This window comes from Erythrolamprus reginae, chromosome Z (assembly GCF_031021105.1).
Source record: "Erythrolamprus reginae isolate rEryReg1 chromosome Z, rEryReg1.hap1, whole genome shotgun sequence".
In the NCBI taxonomy this organism is placed as follows: domain Eukaryota; kingdom Metazoa; phylum Chordata; class Lepidosauria; order Squamata; family Dipsadidae; genus Erythrolamprus; species Erythrolamprus reginae.
In genome coordinates, this window is record NC_091963.1 from 3,700,277 (window position 1) to 3,723,146 (window position 22,870).

Below are 22,870 nucleotides of genomic sequence, written 5' to 3' on the forward strand. Positions count from 1 at the left end.
AACAAACAAGCAAACTTCGAACTATGATTCCCATCACCTTCCATGAGCTTGGTGGGTCATCAAACTACAAAACCCACAACTGGAATCAGATATGACACACCTGGAAAGCAGCAATTTGTATCCGAGGGGCCCTCAGGTTATGCTCAGACTCATGTCATGCTGGGACACTCACAAACTATTATCCCCTATAACTGTGTTTATTTTGCAAAGGAGAAATCACTTGCAATTACAGGTAATCCTTGAGTTGTAATCACAATGGAGATAAGAATTTCCCTTGTAGAGCAAGATAATTGTTAAAGTCAGAGTTTGCATCTAGTAGCAGCAATATGGGCAGCTGCAGGGCGGATTGTTAAATTGTAGAATTATACCAATTATCTCAATCTGTTAAATCCGTTAAAGCTCCCCTGAGCATTTGTAAGCCCAGGGAGTTCAGGGAGAAATCAGCCTCTGTCACTCTTGGGTAAGTAAAGTTTGGAGCGAAGGAAAAGAAACGGAGGCCAGGAACCCTTCCCTATAATTCAAAGGAGGGCGAGAAGGATGCAAAATGAGAATTTGGATGATTTAAATGACATTTAAAGCAGTTGTATTTTTGCACTGCCCAAAACCATTTTTTAACTGTTTGAAAGGGTGTTTGGGGATAGGTATATGGTTTTTTTTTAGGCCACTTGTGTTTGAGAAACAAAAGGAGGCATGTTGGGAATGATAAAACAGTGGGTAATTTCTGAAGGGTAGTAGAATACAATATTTGTAGCCGGGGGTTTATGTTCTAGGGTGCTTGGGGCTCTCTGAGCAAAGTGTTTTTCTTGCAGGGGTTCCATAACTAAGCTACTGCGATAGCATTGTCAGTGTTAGTAGGGAGGAGAGTTTGCCCGGAGGAAAAGGAGGAGGGGGAGGAGGAATGTGGAAATGTCCTTGAAGCTGCCTGAGCTGGGTTGCTTTCTTGCATATTTTTCATAACCCTACTAGATAACAGCATAGAATGGAATAACGGAGTTGGAAGGGACCTTGGAGGTCTTCTAGTCCAACCCCCTGTTTAGGCAGGACACACTACACCACTTCAGAGAGAGGGTTATCCAACCTCTTCTTCAAATCTTCTAGTGTTGGAACATTCACAACTTCTGGAGGCAAGCTGTTCCACTGATTAACTGTTCTGACTTTCAGGGATTTTCTCCTTAGTTCCAAGTTGCTTCTCTCCTTGTTTAGTTTCCACCCATTGCTTTTACCCTCAGGTGCTTTGGAGAATAGGTTGACTCCCTCTTCTTTGTGGTAACCCCTAAGATATTGTAACACTGCTATCTTGTCCCCTCCCCGTCCTTCATTTCATTAAACTAGCCATGCCCAGTTCCTGCAAACTTTCCTCATATATTTTAGCCTCCAGTCCCCCAATCATCTTTGTTGCTCTTGGCTGTGGATAGGCGGATCCTTCTGTCAGTGATGATCCCTCCTGCGGTGCTGAACACACGCTCTGACAGGAAAGCGTCTTGCTTTGCAACAGAAATGTAGGGCGGTCCTTTCACGTAAAAATAAACATTGTTATTTTTACGTGAAAGGACCGCCCTTTGCTTGTAGTGCTGCTGCGGCGTCCTTTTTCGTAAAAATAACAATGTTTATTTTTACGTGAAGACCTCCCTTTGAAGGAGCTGGGGAATCCCTCCCACGAAGAGATTCCGGGGGCGGAGCTTTGACGTCACCGGCAGATTGCTAAGGATGCCAAGGTGATCACTTCCTAGATTCCATGGAATCCAGGAAGTGATCACCTTGGCGTCCTTAGCAACCTGCCGGTGACGTCAAAGTTCCGCCCCCGGAATCTCTTTGTGGGAGGGATTCCCCGTTTGGGTTCGAGTTCGGTTCGGGTTTGGCCGAATTTTGCGTAAAGTTCGTCCGAACTTGCCGAACCCAAACACTGTTGGGTTCGCCCATCACTAGTTGTAAGTGTGAAGTCCGGTCATAAATTACTTTTTTCAGTGCCACTCAATAGTCTCTTAAACAAATGGCTACAAGCCAAGGACTACTTGTATAGGAATAAAAATATACTATATGTTTGCTAGCTGTTTAATTGTTTTAAAATACTTGCCTGGATGGTGGGCAGGGGTTTTCCCCCCACTCTTTACACATTTGGTGAAACTGAATATTTTCCTTTGGCTTCTTTTATTAAAATAACAGAGAAAATTCTTTAAAAGACACCACCCTGCAGCAAGATGGAAGATTTTCACTCAAATAAAGCCTTTTCTCCCACCCACCCTAAAAAATCACACAAGTGGATAATCTCAGCCTGTGTGTGAATTATCCCATAACTTGGCAACTGTTTCTGTGTGTGAGTTGTAATGTACACTGCTAAAAAAAAATAAAGGTAACACTTAAACAACACAATATAACTCCAAGTAAATCAAACATCTGTGAAATCAAACTGTCCACTTAGGAAGCAACCCTGAGAATCAATTATACCTTGTCAGCACATTCAACTTCGTACAGAACAAAGTATACAATGAGAATATTTTATTCATTCAGATCTAGGATGTGTTATTTGAGTGGTCCCTTTATTTTTATTTTTATTTTTAGTAGAATATAATGGAGTTTGCATCTACAAGCAGCAATAAGGGCAGCTGTAGGGCGGATTGTTAAATTGTATAATTATCCCATTATCTCAATCTGTTAAATCTATAAAAGCTCCCGTGAGCATTTGTAAGACGGGGAAGTTCAGGGAGAAATCAGCCTCTGTCACTCTTGGGTAAGTAAAGTTTGGAGCGAAGGAAAAGAAACGGAGGCCAGGAACCCTTCCCTATAATTCAAAGGAGGGCGAGAAGGATGCAAAATGAGAATTTTGATGATTTAAATGACATTTAAAGCAGTTGTATTTTTGCACTGCCCCCTCCCTTTTTTTAACTGTTTGAAAGGCTGTTTGGGGGTAGGTATATGGTTTTTTTTTTAGGCCACTTGTGTTTGAGAAACAAAAGGAGGTATGTTGGGAATGATAAAACAGTGGGTAATTTCTGAAGGGTAGTAGAATACACTATTTGTAGCGGTGTGTGTGTGTGTTATGTTCTAGGGTGCTTGGGGCTCTCTGAGCAAAGTGCTTTTCTTGCAGGGGTTCCATAACTAAGCTACTGCGATAGCATTGTCAGTGTTAGTAGGGAGGAGAGTTTGCCCGGAGGAAAAGGAGGAGGGGGAGGAGGAATGTGGAAATGTCCTTGAAGCTGCCTGAGCTGGGTTGCTTTCTTGCATATTTTTCATAACCCTACTAGATAACAGCATAGAATGGAATAACGGAGTTGGAAGGGACCTAGTCCAAACTCCTGTTTAGGCAGGACACACTACACCACTTCAGAGAGAGGGTTATCCAACCTCTTCTTCAAACCTTCTAGTGTTGGAACATTCACAACTTCTGGAGGCAAGCTCTTCCACTGACTAACTGTTCTGACTTTCAGGGATTTTCTCCTTAGTTCCAAGTTGCTTCTCTCCTTGTTTAGTTTCCACCCATTGCTTTTACCCTCAGGTGCTTTGGAGAAACTAGCCAGGATCAGTTCCTGCAACTGTTCTTCATGGTTTAGCCTCCAGTCCCCTAATCATCTTTGTTGCTCTACTTCTCTCCACTATTTCTAGAGCCTCAACATCTTTTTTACATCGTGGTGACCAAAACTGAATCTAGGATTCCAAGTGTGGCCTCAGAAAGGCCTTTTAAAGTGGTATTAATACTTGTGTTATATGCAGCCTTGAACTGTGGTGGCTATTTTGGCAGATGGTTCCTGTTTAAGTGATTGTCTCTAGGACTCCCAGTATCCTTCACAGAGTTACTACTACCCGTGTTTCTCCCCCCCCCAAAAGAATACCCTGTCTCACATTTTTTTTAGCCCTGAAATAAGCACTTGCCTATATTGCCATGCACTAAGCTAGGTACCACATATACCTGTGCATGTATTTTGGTTTTGATGCCTAAATGTAGAACCTTGAGGGCTTGGAGGGGGTGGAGCCCCCCTCCCCAGTGGAGAAAGCGGAAGAAATTGTTTTGCAAACCACCACAGTTGTTAAGGGAATGTGTTTTCCCCACATTGACAGCTTGTCGGAAGCTAATAATAATAATAGCAGAGTTGGAAGGGACCTTGGAGGTCTTAGTGGTAGTAAGGGGCCCACTTTCCTAGTCTTTGTTGTAGTTCTGGTTGGTAGGTGTCAATTTGTTGTTGTGAGATGGTCGGTTGGAAGAAGTAGGGTGGTTGATGAGAGACGTTAGGCTGGAAGATGTAGGGAGGATTATGTGTCCTGGATTTGATGCATTCTGTGCCATAGTCGATGTATAAGTAAGATTCACCCAGATCAAGGCGTCTCTTTAGTTCCGCCTTTAGTTCACGGGAGCGGATGCACTGAAGTAGCGAAAGGTCTGGTCTGGCCACAGGCGCCCTCCTCCACCAGATCCGAGTGACCGCGAGGTTGCCCTGCTCATTGTGCCCCCCCCTCCTGCAGCGCAAACATAATTCTGATGCGGCCTTCAATGTCATTTGAGTTCGACACCCCTGATTTATAGCTTATTCAGTTCCTGTCTACAAAATCTGTGGTACTTGCTCAACAGTAGCAACTGTGAGAGGGATCTTGGAGAGCATTTAAATAGGAGCCAGCCGTGTGCAGCAGCTGCCAAAAAAGCCAACACAGTTCTAGGCTGTGTCATCAGAGGGATAGAATCAAGATCACGTGAAGTGTTAATGCCACTTTATAAGGCCTTGGTAAGGCCACGCTTGGAATATTAGCATCCAGTTTTGGTCGCCACGATGCCAAAAGGATGTTGAGACTCTGGGAAAAGTGCAGAGAAGAGCCACAAAGATGATTAGAGGACTAGAGGCCAAAACATATGAAGAACGGCTGCAGGAACTGGGCATGGCTAGTTTAATGAAAAGAAGGGCCAGGGGAGACATGATAGCATCTTCCAATATCTCAGGCTGCCACAAAGAAGAAGGAGTGGAGCAATTCTCCAAAGCACCTGTGGGTAGAACAAGAAGCAATGGGTTGAAACTAAACAAGGACGGAAGCAACTTAGAACTAAGGAGAAATTTCCTGACGGTCAGAACAATTAATCCGTGGAACAGCTTGCCTGCAGAAGTTGTGAATGCTCCAACACTGGAAGTTTTTATGCAGACGTTGGATAGTACTGTACTGTACTTCAAGTAACTAATTTAATTTAATTTAATTTAATTTAAGGAGCGTGCATAAGTGCGCTAGAGTGCCTTCCGACCCCTGTCCTATCCCATATATCTTCTTTCTCTAATCTATTTCCTCGAAGGTGTCCTCTATTACCTTCATTGTGTATTATTGTGTATTGGACAAAACAAACAAACAAACAAACAAACAAATAAAAGTAGTGGAGGGTTTCCAGCCTAAGCAGGAAGATGGACTAGAAGACCTACACGGTCCCTTCCAACCCTGTTGTTGTTATTGTTGGTATCATCCCGTCGACCAATGTCGTTTGGCAGGCCCCAGGGGAAGAGCCTTCTCTGTGGCGGCCCCGGCCCTCTGGAATCAACTCCCCCCAGAGATTAGAACGGCCCCCACCCTCCTTGTCTTTCGCAAATTACTCAAGACCCACCTTTGTCGCCAGTCATGGGGGAGTTAGGATATTCCTTCCCCTAGGCCATTACAAGTTATATATGGTATGTTTGTGTGTATGTTTGGTTTTTATAATAAGGGTTTTTAGTTGTTTTATTAAATTGGATTGTTACATGTTGTTTTTTATCATTGTTGTTAGCCGCCCCGAGTCTGCGGAGAGGGGCGGCATACAAATCCAATAAATAAATAAACAAACAAATAAATCTCTACCCCTTCCTTGCTCTCCAGCTTCCTGCAATTGATCCCCAGAAAAACAACAGAGGTGCAAAAATGATTATCCAATTTTTGGGTGACGTAAGAAATTTGCCGTTTTCTCTGGAGCACCGTCCATTATACAGTCGCGTGGCCAGATATAGCGACGGGAGCAGGATTTGGCTTCCCCTTGAAGAACGGTCAGGCGGAAGGTATGGATTGCGATCCTTTCACTGGTGACACGAGTGGGGGAGGGGGAGGGATCTTCTGCTCATATTCCCACAAACACCCAGACATGACCTGCCCTTTGATTACGTTTTGTCTGCTTTTAGGAATTTTCAAGTTCGTTTTTTTTTTAAGCTCAAATTTTCCATAAATAACAACTTCATGTGGAAGAAATGGGAAGAAATAAAGTTCTTAAGGCACCAGACTAGAAAACGGGAAACAGTGAGTTCTAGTTCCACCTTAGGCATGGAAGCTGCCTGGGTGACTTTAGGCCGATCACTAGGAGACAGTGAGTTCTAGTCCCGACAGGCATGGAAGCTGGCTGGGTGACTTTAGGCCGATCACTAGGAGACAGTGAGTTCTAGTTCCACCTTAGGCATGGAAGCTGCCTGGGTGACTTTAGGCCGATCACTAGGAGACAGTGAGTTCTAGTCCCGACTTAGGCATGGAAGCTGGCTGGGTGACTTCAGGCCAATCACTAGGAGACAGTGAGTTCTAGTCCCGACTTAGGCATGGAAGCTGGCTGGGTGACTTTAGGCCGATCACTAGGAGACAGTGAGTTCTAGTCCCGACTTAGGCATGGAAGCTGGTTGGCTGACTTTGGGCCAATCAGTAGGAGACATTGAGTTCTAGTCCCGAGTTAGGCATGAAAGCTGTGACTTTAGGCCAATCACTAGGAGACGGCGAGTTCTAGTTTTGCATTAGGCAGGGAAGCTGGCTGGGTGACTTTGGGCCAATTGGTGGGAGATGGCGAGTTCTAGTCCTGCCTTAGGCATGAAACCTATGGGTGGGAGTTCTTTGGGATAATCACCAAGAGACGGTGAGTTCTAGCTTCGTGGTGATATGAAAGCGGTTGGGTGACTGGGCCAATCACCTGAAGATGGGGACCTTTCCTCCCGCCTTAGGCATGAAAGCTGGGGATGTGACTTAGGGTCAATTACAAGGGGGCTGTGAGTTCTAGTCTCACAAGCCGGCTTGGTGTTTTTGGGCCAGTCCATCTCCCAGGAGGGTGTGTGTGTGTTGGCGGCTGTGGGGAAAATAGGAAGATATGTTACATAGGTTCACTGTTTTGAGTTACTTGTAAAATAATAATAATAATAATAATAGTAATAATAATAATAATAATAATAATAATAATAATAATAATAATAGTAATAATAATAAAAAGCCCGGATGGAAAAAAATAAATTACACCAGAAGCCAGATTTATTTCACATTTTTTAATCCTTCTTTTTAGGAAGCAAAACAATCTCTTATATTCTGGAAATGATCCTGATGTGGTTGCACTGGTGTCCAACATCTTGCAAGAATCCAGCCATCAGAGAACCACGTCAGAATGGTACAGTCAGTGGAGGGCTTGCAATTTTTTTTACTATCACACTGTGGGCGTGGCTTATTTTGTGGGTGTGGTTTGACAGCCAGGTGAGCAGGTGGGAGGGGCTTGACGATCATGAGACGGGGTGGTGGTGCTTAAAGGTCATGTGACTGTCTTAAAGGCGGCCAACCTGAGGTCACTCAAGTCAAGGGTTTCGGTTAGGGTGCCTGGCCTTGTCTCAAAGAGAGAGAATTTCCCTATCTGTTTTCTATCACCGAACATCCAAAATATACCATTCAATCCAATAGGTATATATGCCATTATGTGTACATACATATTACACAGAGGTTCACAAAATATACATTATCTACTATATAAATTGTATGTATATGTACACACACACGCATGCACACGGCTCTTCTAAAATTATACACATTCAACCACATTTACTACACAGAGTGGGCCTACTCTGGGTCAATGTCATCTGGCGGGACCCAGGGGAAGAGCCTTCTCTGTGGCGGCCCCGACCCTCTGGAACCAGCTCCCCCCTGAGATTAGAACTTCCCCCACCCTCCTTGCCTTTCGTAAACTGAGATAACTTCCCCAGGCCTATATTGTTTATGTATGGTATCTTGTGTGCATGTTTCTTAAATTATGGGTTTTTAGTTTTAATTATTAGATTTGTATTGTACATTGTTTTTCCTATTACTGTTGTGAGCCGCCCCGAGTCTACGGAGAGAGGTGGCATACAAATTTAATAAATAAATAAATAAATAAATAGGAAAAACCTACGGAGAACCCAGAACAGTAGAAAAAAATTCAAAATGTTTCTACTGGTTCTGTATACCTGACCAGTACCCGTAGGAGCCCATCACTGGGTACAGTGGTGTCTTTTCTCCCTGTCTCACCCCATCCCCAGATATTTTAAAAACTTTGTTAAAATAGAATAAAACCCTCATCCTGAGTGTGCAAAGTGGCATCAGCTGGCTGGACAATTCAGTTTAAGATTAAGACAAGAATGGGGTCAATTTCATCCTGTGTCCATTGTTCTTTTAGCGTTATAGTCTAAATTGGTAGGTGACTTCATAAAGGATCTTGTGAATGCCTGCATTGTGCAGTTAGTCCTCGACTTAAACCAGAGTTTCTGATGCCATGCAAGGAGGTGGTTAAGTAAGCGGTGTCAGAAATAGGTTTGTTTCTTGAAGTAACATTACAATGCAAGAAAATGGTGTGTAATCGTAGGAAAGGCTGATGTAAGCCATAATCAGTAGGTAATCATGGGTTTATTAAGTGTGCTGCAACCTGATTGGCTGTAACCAGTAAAGGTCAGCCATTGGCGGCCCTACTGTAACGGTCGCGGGATGGGAGGCGCAGAGGCCAAATCTCGTGCGATCACACATGCGCATGATTTCCAGGGTGGTTTTTTCTGTTTCTGCGCATTCACAAAAGCAAAAAAGCCTGGAAACCGCCAAGTAAGACAGCTGCCGTTCTCCCTGCTCTGCGTCCGCTCGCCTGCCTCTGTCCACTCACATTCCCCATGCAGCTTGTGCTGGCTCCGTCACAAGCAGCTGCGTAGCTCTGCTCACTTTCCCAGTTCCCCTTGTTGCTGCTTGTTCTGCCATGCCGCTCACCGCCGCTGACACCCCTGCTAGCTCCACTGCTCCTCCTGCCGCTCGCCTCCATGAAAGGTGGCTCTATCCCACCGTGAGCGGCATCTCTGCCTGAGTGGCCCATCCTGCCCGCCCCACCGCCCAGCTCCGCCACAAGCAGCCTACCTGGCCCATATCTTACTCACTCTGGTGCTCACCTCCTCACATCGGCCACTTCTCCGGGCTGCTTCTTGAGCTTGCTCGATCAGGAGATGCGCCTACCACCCCGGCTGCTCGAGTTGCCCCGCTGTGGCGAGCGGCAGTATGAGCGGTGGGGTTTGTAGGGGCAATAGCGGGGGTGAGAGGCGCGGCGCGACAAGTAGTGGAAGTGGGAACTGTATTATTGGTATTGCATTGTATTGTTTTTTGTTTCTTTATTTTTTATTTTTTCCTTTCATTTATGTATTTATTGCTTTTTGTTTTTATGTTTGTCTGTAAATCTTTTGAAAATTCAAAATAATTTTTTTTTTAAAAAGGAAGATTGCAAATGGTGATCGCATGACCCCAGGATTCTGAACCATTGTAAATGCAGGTACAGCCTACGACCTACAGCTACAGTTGAGCCCAAAATTTATGTTGCTAAGTTAAGACATTTGCAAAGTGAGCTTGCCCCCGTTTTACGACCTTCCTTGCCACAGTTGTTAAGCAAATCAGTGCAGTTGTTAACTTGGTAACCAGGCTAAGTGAGTCTGACTTCCCAATTGACTTTGGCTTGTCAGAAGGTTCTGATCACATGATCCCAGGAAGCAGCAACTGTCGTAAATCCAAGTCAGTGGCCAAGCCTTTGAATTTTGATCACCTGGCCACGTGATTGATGCAACGGTCGTGAGTGTGGAAAATGGTCCTAGGCCACTTTTTCTGTGCCGCTGCAAATTTGAACAGTCATCCAACGAGCTGTCGTAAGTTGACAACTACCCGTACATACAATAATAAGTTCTAAAACATGTTGCGACTGTGCTACCAGTTCACAGAAGCAGGAGCTGCCCACCGCTTCTGTACATGCCAAACAGCCAAATTTTGATCCCATGACTGTGTGGATGCTGTGGCTGTGAGGACTACTGCTGTCACTTTCTTCAGTGCTGTTGTAACTTCAAAGAGTTGCTGAACGAGTGGTCGCATAGGTTCAATTACAGTTGTAAGTCAGGGACTACCTGTTAAGGGCAGGCTCAACTATGCTCATAAGTCAGGGACTAACTGTTAAGTGCATGCTCAATTTTCGTCGTAAGTCACGGACTACACAGCTAACTTTAGATCACCATCTTTCAGCTGTGGCGAGGGGGGCGTTTGCCCAGTTTCTCCTGCTGCACCAGTTGCGGCCCTATTTGGACAGGGAGTCTCTACTCACAGTCACTCATGCCCTCATCACCTTGAGGCTCGACTACTGCAACACTCTCTACATGGGGCTACCTTTCAAGAGAGTTCGGAAACTTCAGATCATGCAGAATGTGGCCGCGAGAGCAATTATGGGCTTTCCCAGATATGCCCAAGTCTTGTCAACACTCCGCGGCCTACAGTGGCTGCCGATCAGTTTCCAGACAGAATTCAAAGTGTTGGTAATGACCTATAAAGCCCTACATGGCATTGGACCAGAATACCTATGGGACCGCCTTCTGCCGCATGAATCCCAGTGGCCGATTAGGTCCCACAGAGTTGGCCTTCTCTGGGTCCCATCGACTAAACAATGTCATCTGATGGGACCCAGGGGAAGAGTCTTCTCTGTGGCGGCCCCGGCTCCCACCCTCCTCGCCTTCCGCAAGACTTTGAAGACCTACCTATGTCACCAGGTATGGGGTAATTGATGTATTCCCTTTTGACTAGTAAGATTTATGTGTGCTATGATTGAGTAGTATTGACTGTTTTTAAATAATACCTGGTTTAGCTTCAGTTTTTTAATTATTGGATTTGTGGTAAGCTGTTTATTGTTGTTGTGAGCCACCCTGAGTCTTCGGAGTGGGGCGGCATACAAATCTAATAAATAATAATAATAATAATAATAATAATAATAATAATAATAATTATCATCATTATTATTATTACTACTACTATTACTATTGCTATTGCTATTACTATTATTATTAATACAGGCTCAATTATGGTGATAAGTCAGGGACTATCTCTTAAAGGCAGGCTCAATTATGGTCATAAGTCGAGGACTCCCTGTAATGGCAGGCTCAATTATGGTTGTAAGTTGAGGATAACTATATAGAAAGGTCTTTATGTCGAACCTTAGACAGGAAACTTTGAAGTATTATTAACAAATGGAATTTTATCTGTTACAGGGACACTCCAACAAAGACATTCTCCCCAATTTGGTACATCGATTTGGAATATTGCAGTCGATATTCCAGCCTTTTTCCTCTGAACATTTGGGAGTGTCAAAACCCAACTAACCTCCTTGAAACCTACAGAACCTATGAAGAAATCGCAAAGGAGTTTTCAATGGAACTGCTGGGCAGGAAATTCAATGACCTGTCCCTCCATCGACCTCCGTGCTTTCTGCCCTCTCCCGAATTGCTGAAGCTCTTCAACCTACAAAACAAGGACTTTACCCGTCGAGATTTAAATCCGCCATCCAACATCGTTCCCGAGTGCAGCAACATTAAGAAAGAAGGCGATGTTGTCACAAACGGCGACTCGTCTGCATCACAGATCTTGGCTGCACGTTATGGAGAACAAGAGGAGGGCATCGCAAGAGAGGCGCTTGGGGCCAGCGATGTAAAAAAATCAGTTCTGCCGTCTCTTTCTGCAAGAAGTGAAAGGATGTGGTATCTGGTGACTGAGCAGAACAAGTTGTGTGCTAAAACAGGAGCTTACGGAGCAGCCCGATTGGTGTCCCTCGTCCCACCCCAACTTCTGCAAAAAAACAGCATCCCTGAAACAATGAGTATTGAGCAGCGAGTTGACTGCGACAACCCAACTGCCTTTAATATTAAAAATAAACATTCCGTATATCCCCTCCAGGATTCTTCAAATCTCATACCTCCACCCCCAGGTTTCCCGAAGAAATATTCATCTTACAGTGGAGATAAAGGCCTCAGCGTCAGAAGTTTCAACCCCTCAAAGGGATTGTGCGCAACATTGGGTTCCCAGACGGCCCTGCAAAAACGTGGCCCTCTGCAGAATGATAGGCTTTCAAGCTCTAAAGGAAACGTAAAGCCGCTCCATTCCTTCAGAGGTCGCTGGGTTGATGCGCAAGCTCCTCGGCCGGAATGCGTGGGTGAAATTTCGAGAAATCCTTCCCCCTGTGGTGGGCGCTACCGTCCTCCGGCAAACAGGTTTGCAAAATGCCAAAGGTTGAACAGTGCACGAAACGGGGAATATGCCGGCCGGAAAAAGAAACCCACTGGGAGAAGACCCAGAACGAAACTAGCCTATGTAGGTCCGGACTGGACCAAGCCAGATGTGTTGAGATGGAAGAAGGAAATGGACCAGAGGAAAATTCAAGATTTTCCTGCATTTCCCCCTCCTCGTGTGTCACCATCAGGTCCATCTTTCTTGGTCGGTTATGGCAACATTCCCCATTTGGGTCGTTTTACCCAAAGAGACGCCTCTGCGTTGTATCACACGCTCTCATCGCAGTGTTCCCACAACAGTTTGGTTAATAGTCGTGATAGGCCTAACTACATGTTCCGCATGCGCCTAGAGGGATGTTACAAACACTGGTCATCCTTAAGAAAGCAGCGAATTAAGGTAAGAGAGGGATTATTATGTGACATATTGAACACCTTCCAGGCTGGGGTAGGGGATCTAGGAGATGTAATCCCCTGTCAATTTACGTTGAGTGGGGGAAGTCAGGGGGTGGAACAGTGAAGGGGTGCAAAAACTTTTACTACCACACTGTGGGCATGGCTTATTTGTGGGTGTGGCTTGCAAGCCATGTGACCAGGTGGGAGTGGCTTGACGATCACCTGCTGCAAAAAAGGTCATGAAATCAGGTCGGTGTTATGGACGACCTGTTTTACGGCCATTGCTACTTATTTCTCTGATAGACTAGCATCATTATGGTCATAACTTAAGGACTATCTGTAGTTAGAATAGAATAACAGTGTTTGAAGGGACCTTTGAGGTCTTCTAGTCCAACCTCCTGCTCAGGTAGGAAACCCTACACTACTCCAGACATGGTTATCCAAAATCTTCTTTCAAACTTCCAATGGTGGAGCATTCACAACTTCTAGAGGCAGGCAGTTCCACTGATTAATTGTTCAAATTGTCAGGAGATTTTTCCTTAGTTCTAAGTTGCTTCTCTCCTTGATTAGTTTCCACCATTTCTTCTTGTTCTACCCTATCTCAGGGGTTGCCACAAAGAAGCCTGACTCCCTCTTCTTTGTGGCAACCCTGAGATATTGGAAGAATATCATGTTTCTTCTGGTCCTTCTTTTCATTAAACTAGCTATGCCCAGTTCCTGCAACCGTTCTTCGTATGTTTTAGTTATCAGAGTTAGTTGCATAAAAACCAAAACCCGAAGCACACATGATTCAGCTAGATTCATTAACTTCTTTATAAATACCATAACAGATGAATTTACAATACCATTAGCAGATTATTTCTTCAAGTAAACACAAGCTTATTTCTTCATTTCAGCAGAGCAGAGAGGAGAGTGAAGACTGAGCCACGCCCAGCCTTAAGCTTCTCAGTTTCGATTCTCTGCACAGACCCAGATGTGGTTAGCTCCCATTGCCTGACTCAGTTGCTGTGCCTATTCATTGGCTGACCTTGTTAACATGGCTCTCCCAGTTCATGAATATTCTAACGGAAGTAGAAGTAGACAGTATAGATAGTCCTTGAAACAGTTTGTTTAGTGACTGTTCAAAGTTAAAACTCCAAAGTTAATGACTGTATTTCACACTTAACAACCATTGCAGCATCCCATGGCTACGTGATCAAAATTCGGATGCTTAGCAGCTGGCTCCTATTTATGATGGTTATGGTGTCCCGGGATCGCATGATCCTGACGAAGCCCAGCAAACAGGGAAGCTAGATTCTCTTAACAACCAAATTACTAACTTAACAACCACGGTAGTTAACACCTGTGGCAAAAGGGCCTTAAAATGGGGAAAAACCCACTTAATAAATGTCTCACAACAGGAATTTTGGGTTCAACTGTGGTCGTAGGTCGAGGACTCCTTGTAGTAAAATTCTTCTGTATCGTACTACCCAAATGCCTGGATGGAGTTAAATTCCAGCTGAAGGTAACGTTGCAGTTGATCCCTGGAGATTTATGGAGAGGATCTGCCTTTTTACCATTTGGGATTAATTAATCTGAATTGCCATTCAGATTGGAGCACGCTCTGGAAATTCCCTTTTATTTCCCCTCCAGCTCGAGGCTGATTTAGCGAAAAGTTTCCATTGGACAAGCTTTGCCACCTACGAGATTCCTGTTTTCCAGCTTCCAGATAAACCTTCCCGAATGGATCGCCTGATCTGGATCCAATTTCAAGAGCAAGCAAAAGTGAGTACAGCATTCCAATTGGCCCACATTCACCCGTGCCTAAGGTGGGACTTGAATCCATAGATTTATGATTTCTAACCTGGTGTTTTAACCAGTAGATCGAACAGGCTCTAAAATTAGGCATTGGTAAAAATACCTCTTCTAAAATTAGAAAAATGGGAGGACTGGCCACCAGCAGTTGTAGAGAGTGGGTTGCTCAAAAGAAAGAAGTATGTATACTCCCTGACTTACAACCACCACTGAGCAAAAATTTCCCTTGCTAAGCAAGATAGTTAAGTGAGTTTTGCCCCACTTCATGATCTCTTTTGCCACTGTTGTTAACTTAGTCACACGGTTGTTAAGCGAATCTGGCTTCTCCATTGACTTTGCTTGTCAGAAGGTCACAAAAGCGAATCACATGACCCCGGGGACACAGCGCCCGTTGTAAATGTGAGTCACTTGCCCGGCGTCTGAATTTTGATCACGGGATGCTGCAGCGGTCTTTAGTGTGAAAAATTATTATTATTATTATTATTATTATTATTATTATTATTATTTATTAGATTTGTATGCCGCCCCTCTCCGTAGACTCGAGGAGGCTCACAGCAATAATAAAAACAATATATCAGTGCTGTCGTCCTTTCAGACTGTCACTAAATGACTTGTTGTACGTCGAGGACTAGTTGTAGGTATAGTTTTAGAAAAAACGTCACCCTTTTAAGTACATAGTAACTTCGGATGGTCACTAAGCGAATAGTTGGAAGTCGAGGATTAGCTGTGTCGCCATTGCGACACAACCAAAATTCAGACACCTGGCAACCAGTATGTATTTACAATGGTTGTAGCATCCGTTGGACAAATGATCACCTCTAACAACCTGCGGAGAGGGGCGGCATACAAATCTAATAAATAATAATAATAATAATAATAATAATAATAATAATAATAATAATAATAACCACCTTCCCATTCGGGGTCCGGAAGGCAAAGTCAGTGAGAAAAGCTAGATTTGCTTAACAACCTTGTGATTCACTTAGGCCCTGTGGTGATTTGCTAATAATGCCAAGTACAACTCACCTAATGTGAGTTGTCACATAAGTGCACTGGTGTGCCTTTCGTTCCCTGTCCAATTGTCTCTCCTTTCTTTCACCTATCTTATATATTCTTTCATATATCCTCTCCTCTAAGTTCACTTTCACCCTCTTTTATATTATCACATGTCTATTTTCTTCCTATGTATCCATGTATTGGACAAATGAATGAATAAATAAAAATAAAATAAATAAATAATGACTGCCTTGTTAGAATGTATAAGCTGCCATAGAAATGGGAGGAGCCATGGGTATTTGGGGTGGAGAAATGAGCTGGTCTGTAGTTGTCCCTCGAGAATTGTAAAAGAGGTTTGAATGAGGGCTCTGCTGAATGGAGTTGCTTCAAGGCCAATTGCCCTGAGACTCCGCGTGCGAGGAATCCCTGAAGAGGAGCTTTCCCATAATACTATACTGAATGTTGATTGGACTCTCAGTGCTGGGCCCCAGTGGGGAGAGATTTGGGGTGGCTTTCCATGTGTAACTTTTGTTTTTGCTGCTATCATTTTCAATTTAGAAACATAGAAACATTGAAGACTGATGGCAGAAAAAGACCTCATGATCCATCTAGTCTGCCCTTATACTATTTTTTGCATTTTATCTTAGGATGGATCTATGTTTATCCCAAGCATGTTTAAATTCCGTTACTGTGGATTTACCAACCACGTCTGCTGGAAGTTTGTTCCAAGGATCTACTACTCTTTCAGTAAAATAATATTTTCTTATGTTGCTTTTGATATTTCCCCCAACTAACTTCAGATTGTCCCCTTGTTCTTGTGTTCACTTTCCTATTAAAAACACTTCCCTCCTGAACCTTATTTAACACTTGAACATATTTAAATGTTTCGATCTGAAGTTAGTTGGGGGAAAGATCAAAAGCAACATGAGAAAATATTATTTGACTGAAAGAGTAGTAGATCCTTGGAACAAAATTCCAGCAGACGTGGTTGGTAAATCCACAGTAACTGAATTTAACTGAATTTAACTGAATATCTCCGGGACCGCCTTCTGCCGCACGAATCCCAGCGACCAGTTAGGTCCCACAGAGTTGGCCTTCTCCGGGTCCCGTCAACTAAACAATGTCGTTTGGCGGGACCCAGGGGAAGAGCCTTCTCTGTGGCGGCCCCGACCCTTTGGAATCAACTCCCCCCAGATATCAGAGTTGCCCCCACCCTCCTAGCCTTTCGTAAGCTCCTTAAAACCCACCTCTGTCGTCAGGCATGGGGGAATTGACATGTTCCTTCCCCCTAGGCTTATAAAATTTATGTATGGTATGCTAGTGTGTATGACTGGTTTTTAACTTGTGGTGTTCTTAAAATTAATTTAATATTAGATTTGTCTTGTATTGCTGTTGCTGTGAGCTGCCCCGAGTCTGCGGAGAGGGGCGGCATACAAATCTGATTAAACTAAACTAAACTAAACTTAAACATGCCTGGGATAAACATATATCCATTGTAAGATAAAATACAGGAAATAGTATAAGGGCAGACTAGATGGACCTTTTTCTGCCGTCAGTCTTCTATGTTTCTATGATCATGTCCCCCCTTTTCCTTCTGTCCTCCAGGCTATACAGATGGAGTTCATTAAATCTTTCCTGATAAGTTTTATGCTTAAGACCTTCCACCATTCTTGTAGCCCGTCTTTGGACCCCTTCAATTTTGTCAATATCTTTTTGTAGGTGAGGTCTCCAGAACTGGACAGAGTATTCCAAATGTGGTCTCACCAGCACTCTATACAGCGGGATCACAATCTCCCTCTTCCTGCTTGTTATACCTCTAGCTATGCATTTTACTTTTACTATTTGGTAAAAGTACCTCTGCTCTAATTCAGTGTAGGGCAGGAATGGTGAAGCTGAGCTCAGGCAATGGCTCCCGTGCCAGCAGATATGGCTCCGGGTGCCGCCTGTAGCTCCCGTGCCATAGGTTCGCCATCCCTGGTGTAGGGGGTTTCCTTTCTTGAGTTTTTAATGGGGGACAGGCCTAACAGAACATCTCTTTTAAAAACAGCCACATACCTCCCAGAGGCCAATTAGATCCCATAGGGTTGGCCTTCTCCAGGTCCCGTCAATTAAGTAATGCAGGTTAGCGGGCCCGCAGGGGACGGCCTTCTCTGTGGCTGCCCTGTCTATTTAGAATCAACTATGCCCCCTCCTCCCCAATGTCCATACTGCTCTCACCTTACTGGTCTTCCGAAAGGCAGTGAAGACTTGGCTTTGCTGGCAGGCCTGGGGGCCATGAGTGTTAACACCTAATTCACAGCCGAACTGTGATTGGCTTGGTATGTATGATTGTTTTAGCTTATTATTTTTACTATTTAATATTTGAGTTTGATCGTAAACTGTACTGTGCTATTTTATCCTTGTAAGCTGCCCTGAGTCCCATGAGATTGGGAGGCATATAAGTCAAATAAATGAAATCAAGTCAAATTAAATCTGGTGCCAATTGTCATATGACAAGGGTTACCTGTAGAAAAGTCAACGTATTTTTTTTAAAGATGAAACTCCACCATCACTACCCCAGCAAAATTCAGTTTTGTTTTCTTTTTCTCTTTAAGGCTTTCACATTACTTGAGAAGATAGAACACACTTTCAACATTACCATTCACAGCAACGTATGGAAAGTTTTGCGCTGGCACTTGGCAGCCATTCACAAGACCCAGGCCAGGCGGAATATTCAGATTTTTAAAGTTGGTAACCCCTCCACCAGAGAGAAGATACATTTAGCCTTTACAAATGGTAAATACTTCGACTTTTAGCTTATGGGCAAATGCTGCGTTCTTTCATTAGTACTTTTGCTTAATGTCACTGTCTTTATTCAGATCATGATTAAAGGTAACCATCAACTTAGCAGCTATTGGTTTAGTTACTATTCGAGGTTAATAATAATAATAATAATAATAATAATAACAACAACAACAACAACAACAATAATTTATTAGATTTGTATGCCACCCCTCTCCGAGAACTCGGGACGGCACACAACAATAATAACAATGTACAAATCCAATATCTAAAAGCACAATTTAAAAACCCTTATTAATAAAATAATCACGCAACCCAATCAAACCATACAAAAAACTGTAGTTAGGGGAGGTGTCAATTTCCCCATGCCTAGCGGCAAAAGTGAGTTTTCAACAACTTACGAAAGGCAAGGATGGTGGGGGCGGTTCTGATCTCCGGGGGGAGTTGGTTCCAGAGGGCCGGGGCCGCCACAGAAAAGGCTCTTCCCCTGGGGCCCGCCAGACGACATTGCTTAGTCGACGGGACCCAGAGAAGGCCCACTCTGTGGGACCTAATTGGCCGCTGGGATTCGTGTGGCAAAAGACAGTCCTGGAGGTATTCTGGTCCGATGCCATGTAGGGCTTTAAAGGTCATAACCAACACTTTGAATTGTGACCGGAAGGCTGCGGAGTGTTGGTGCAACATGGGCATACCTAGGGAGACCCATGATTGCTCTCACGGCTGCATTCTGCACGATCTGAAGTTTCCGAACACTTTTCAAATGTAGCCCCATGTAGAGAGCGTGTTATACTGCTGAAAAAAAGAGACTTGGGAGATTTTTCACATTTGCTCACAATCAAACTTTCACTGGTTCATATTTATGAAGGTCACAGTGTTCCTAAGGTCACGTGACCAATATCGAGTTGCAACCCGGTGCGCGCTACGCTGCGCACTGGTAGTGGAAATGGATCTGCACGTACAGCTCTGTCACTGGCATGTGCACACATTCCAGTGAGATTTTGCTTCTGAGCATGTGCAGAAAGCAAAATCTCGCGAGAGGACGCACACGCATGCGGGATTTTGGCAATTTTTTGCTTCCGCGTATGCAGGGAAGCAAAAACAAATATGCCAAAATATCACACTTATGTCATCTCATGAGATTTTGCTTCTGTGCATGCACAGAAGCAAAATTTCACTGGGACGTGCGCATCCAGGCTGGTGGTGCGGAGCTGTGCGCCGGTCACACCAGTAGCAGTAAGTAGGAACCCCGGCCTGCACGTGACACACACACACACACCTTTTGTGACCTTGTGACCAGCAATATCAGTGGGGAAGTCAGATTCCCTTAACAACCGGGTGACTAGCTTAACAGCTGCAGCAATTCACTTAACAACTGCGACAAGAAAGGTCATAAAATGGGGCAAAGTTCAAATTAACCATCTCGCTGAGCAATGGAAATTTGGGGCCCGGTTGTAGTGATAAGTCTAGGACCACCGTTTGATCCCCATTAGGGAATTGTGGGAGATGAAGTCCCTGCATTTTAAAAGCCGAATAAGGTTTAAAAACATTGCCTTTGAGTCTGCATTTCTTAAAGCTGGCAATTTTCAGTTAAGTTTACTTGGAACTCCTAGAAGCTGGCCGGAAAATTATTCTGGGAGTTGAAGTCCACCTATCCGAAAGTTGCAAAGTTGGGAAACACCCAGTGATGGGCTACCAAAATTTTTACTACCACACCGTGGGCGTGGCTTATGCATTTTGTTTCAACATCTTTCAGTGCAAATTGGGTGCTCTGGGGTGGAGCTCCAAATTTTGCTACTGGAACTGCGTTCCTGACCGTTCCCGTAGAAGCCCATCACTGGAAACACCACTTAAACTTCTAACCAGAGCTTTTGCTGAACCTGCAGCCAATAGAACCGTTTGTGTTCTTTGTTGCAGACTCCTGTGGAGGCTAAAAGATGCATGAACATATCAGTAATTAATAATTGTTATTTATTAAATTTATTTGCCTGCCATCTCAGTATACATCAACTCTGTCAGGCTGGCAGTATCATAAATAGCAATATAGACCACGAAAAACATGAAGCATTAAAATTAAAACATGTTACAGGTAGTCCTCAATTTAAAACAGTTCATTTAGTGACCATTCCAAGTTACAACAGTACTGAAAAAAGTAACTTATGACTGTTTCTCGCACTTATGGCCATTGCAGCCTCACTGTGGTTGTGTGATTAAAATTTGGGCACTTGGCAGTCAGCCCACATTTGCAATGGCCATGTGACCCCCTTTTGCGACCTTCCGATGAGCAAAGTCCATGGGGAAGCCAGATTCACTTAACAACTGTGTGACTAATTTTAACAACTGCGGTGTTTCACTTAACAACTGTGTCAAGACAGTTAGTAAAAGAGAGCAAAACTCACGTTAACTGTCTCACTTAGCTACTGAAATTTTTGACCCAATTGTGGTCACAAGTTGAGGACTAACGGTGTACATCTTTTTCACGCTAAGTTGTGAATTGAAAAGTGCGTTGTTAGCAAGGAGAATCTGAATTGGCAATCTAATCAATGATGGTTTAAAATATCAGGGAAATTACACACTGTCCAGAGTAGAGTAGACTACAGTAGAGAATAGAATAGAATAGAATAGAATACTTTAGTGGCCAAGTGTGATTGGACACACAAGGAATTTGTCTTGGTGCAGATGCTCTCAGTGTACGTAAAATAAAAGGCTACATTTGTCAAGAGTCATGAGATACAACATTTCATGATTGCCATAGGGGTCAAATAAGCAATGAGGAAACAATATCGTAAGGATACAAGCAACAAGTTACAGTCATTCCGTCATAAGTGGGAGAAGATGGGTGATAGGAATGATGGGAAAAAACTAGTAGAAATAGAAGTGCAGATTTAGTAAATAGTTTGACAGTGTTGAGGGAATTATTTGTTTAGCAGAGTGATAGCATTTGGAAAAAAATGTTCTTGTATCCAGTTGTCTTGGTGTGCAGTGCTCTGCAGTGACATTTTGAGGGTAGGAGTTGGAACAGTTTGTGTCCAGGATGTGAGGGGTCAGTAAATATTTTCAAAGCCCTCTTTTTGACTCGTGCAGTCTACAGGTCCTCAAGGGAAGGCAGGTTGGCAGCCATTGTTTTTTCGGCAGTTCTGAGTGAACTGAATTATGAATGATGGAATTTTGACTTCGTTGCAGATATCATGTCCTTGACATCGGCTTTGACCAAGCTCATGTATTCCACACTGAAAACCCGCAGAGCTTTGTTTCGTGTTGTTCGGAGCATCATCGATATCAAATATTGGACCAGGGTTCCTGATCAGAAAGCCTCGTATCTAGCCAACACCTACCAAGTTGCCCGGGCACGGCGAAAACAAATAAAATGAGAGAGCAAATTAGGAAGAATTTGCAGCTGGTTACGAAATGCGTTACTTTTTAAAAAAATATAAAAACAGACAATTTAATTTCTTTTTTCCACGTCTCCAGCCAATTTAATTGCTTTTTCCGCTCCCCTCCTGCTGGCAATCTAGCCCAGGTAATTGTAAAAATCTTGGTAGCTCAACACTGAAAAGTTGAAGCAATGACTCAATATTTAATTTATAGCTTAATTAATTATTAAGCATTATTTAATTCATTTGCCTTAAAAACACCTCAACCAAAGACGTGAATGAGGAAGTGGCAAAACACATGCAGCATCTTTGTTAGTTTTTGCAATGCAATGTGGTGCTTTCTTTTTCTCAGTATTGGAAGATTAATATTCCAGTGCCAAACTTAACGACCAGCATAGTTCAAGTCTCCTTTCTTTTAAAGTGATTATGAATAAGACAGACTTCTCAAGAGCTGAAGCTAAATGGCTGAAATTAAATTAACTATGGATAAAGTTGCATTAAAAAGTTTGGAATTTGCACCAGGACCTCAACATTTCAAGCTGGGGTGGCAATTACCTGTATTGTATTGATTGGAATCAAGATATCCTTTATGTAGCCTGGACTTGAGCTGTTGATCAAATACGGTTGAACTAGTCCTTATGTTACGACTCGTTGCAGACAGTCGTAAAATGAGTCTATTTGCAGTTTGTCTTGGTTATCAGCCACATGATAATAGGATTGTGATCATGAGAAAGAATGATCACAAATAAAGCCTTTTTGGGAAGACCACAAGTTTTTTATTTGTGTTGTAAATTTAAGCTGCTGCGTTTTCATGCAAGGTTATTTTTCCCTCTTGGAGTAATTTTGAATGATTGCTGGAAAACCTGAAAACACTTAAGCCAATAAAATATCTAATATCTAATGGACTGGAATTCTATCTTTTAACAAATTAAGGTTGAGAAATGGTTTTGTACAGGTAGTCTTTGACTTACAAGAGTTCATTTAGTGACCATTCAGAGTTCAAAAAGAGACTTATGACTGTTTTTCATCCTTTTGCATCATCTCCAGAGCCGTGTGATCAAAAGTGACAACTGACTTGTATTTATGATGGTCACAGTGTCCTGGGATCTCCTTTTGTGACCTGTCAAGCAGAATCAAGGGGGAACCTGGATTCACTTAGCAACAATGTTTGTGACTTAACATGATGCACTGATTCACTTAACAACTCTGGCAAGAACGGTCATACTATGGGGAAAAACTAATGACAGATGTCTCATTTAGCAACAGAAATGT

The 22,870-nt window shown here is 43.4% G+C and overlaps 1 protein-coding gene across 1 annotated transcript; it reads left to right on the forward strand.

Annotated features, from left to right (window-relative positions):
* Nucleotides 1-420: 420 nt before the first annotated feature.
* On the forward strand, nucleotides 421-22,499 carry LOC139175896 (uncharacterized). Its single transcript, XM_070767265.1, has 7 exons — nucleotides 421-460; nucleotides 5,818-5,993; nucleotides 7,244-7,345; nucleotides 11,250-12,660; nucleotides 14,289-14,420; nucleotides 18,041-18,221; nucleotides 21,408-22,499. The coding sequence occupies exons 2-7, from the start codon at nucleotides 5,860-5,862 to the stop codon at nucleotides 21,593-21,595; spliced, it is 2,148 nt and encodes a 715-aa protein (XP_070623366.1). The 5' UTR covers nucleotides 421-460; nucleotides 5,818-5,859; the 3' UTR covers nucleotides 21,596-22,499.
* Nucleotides 22,500-22,870: the final 371 nt, after the last annotated feature.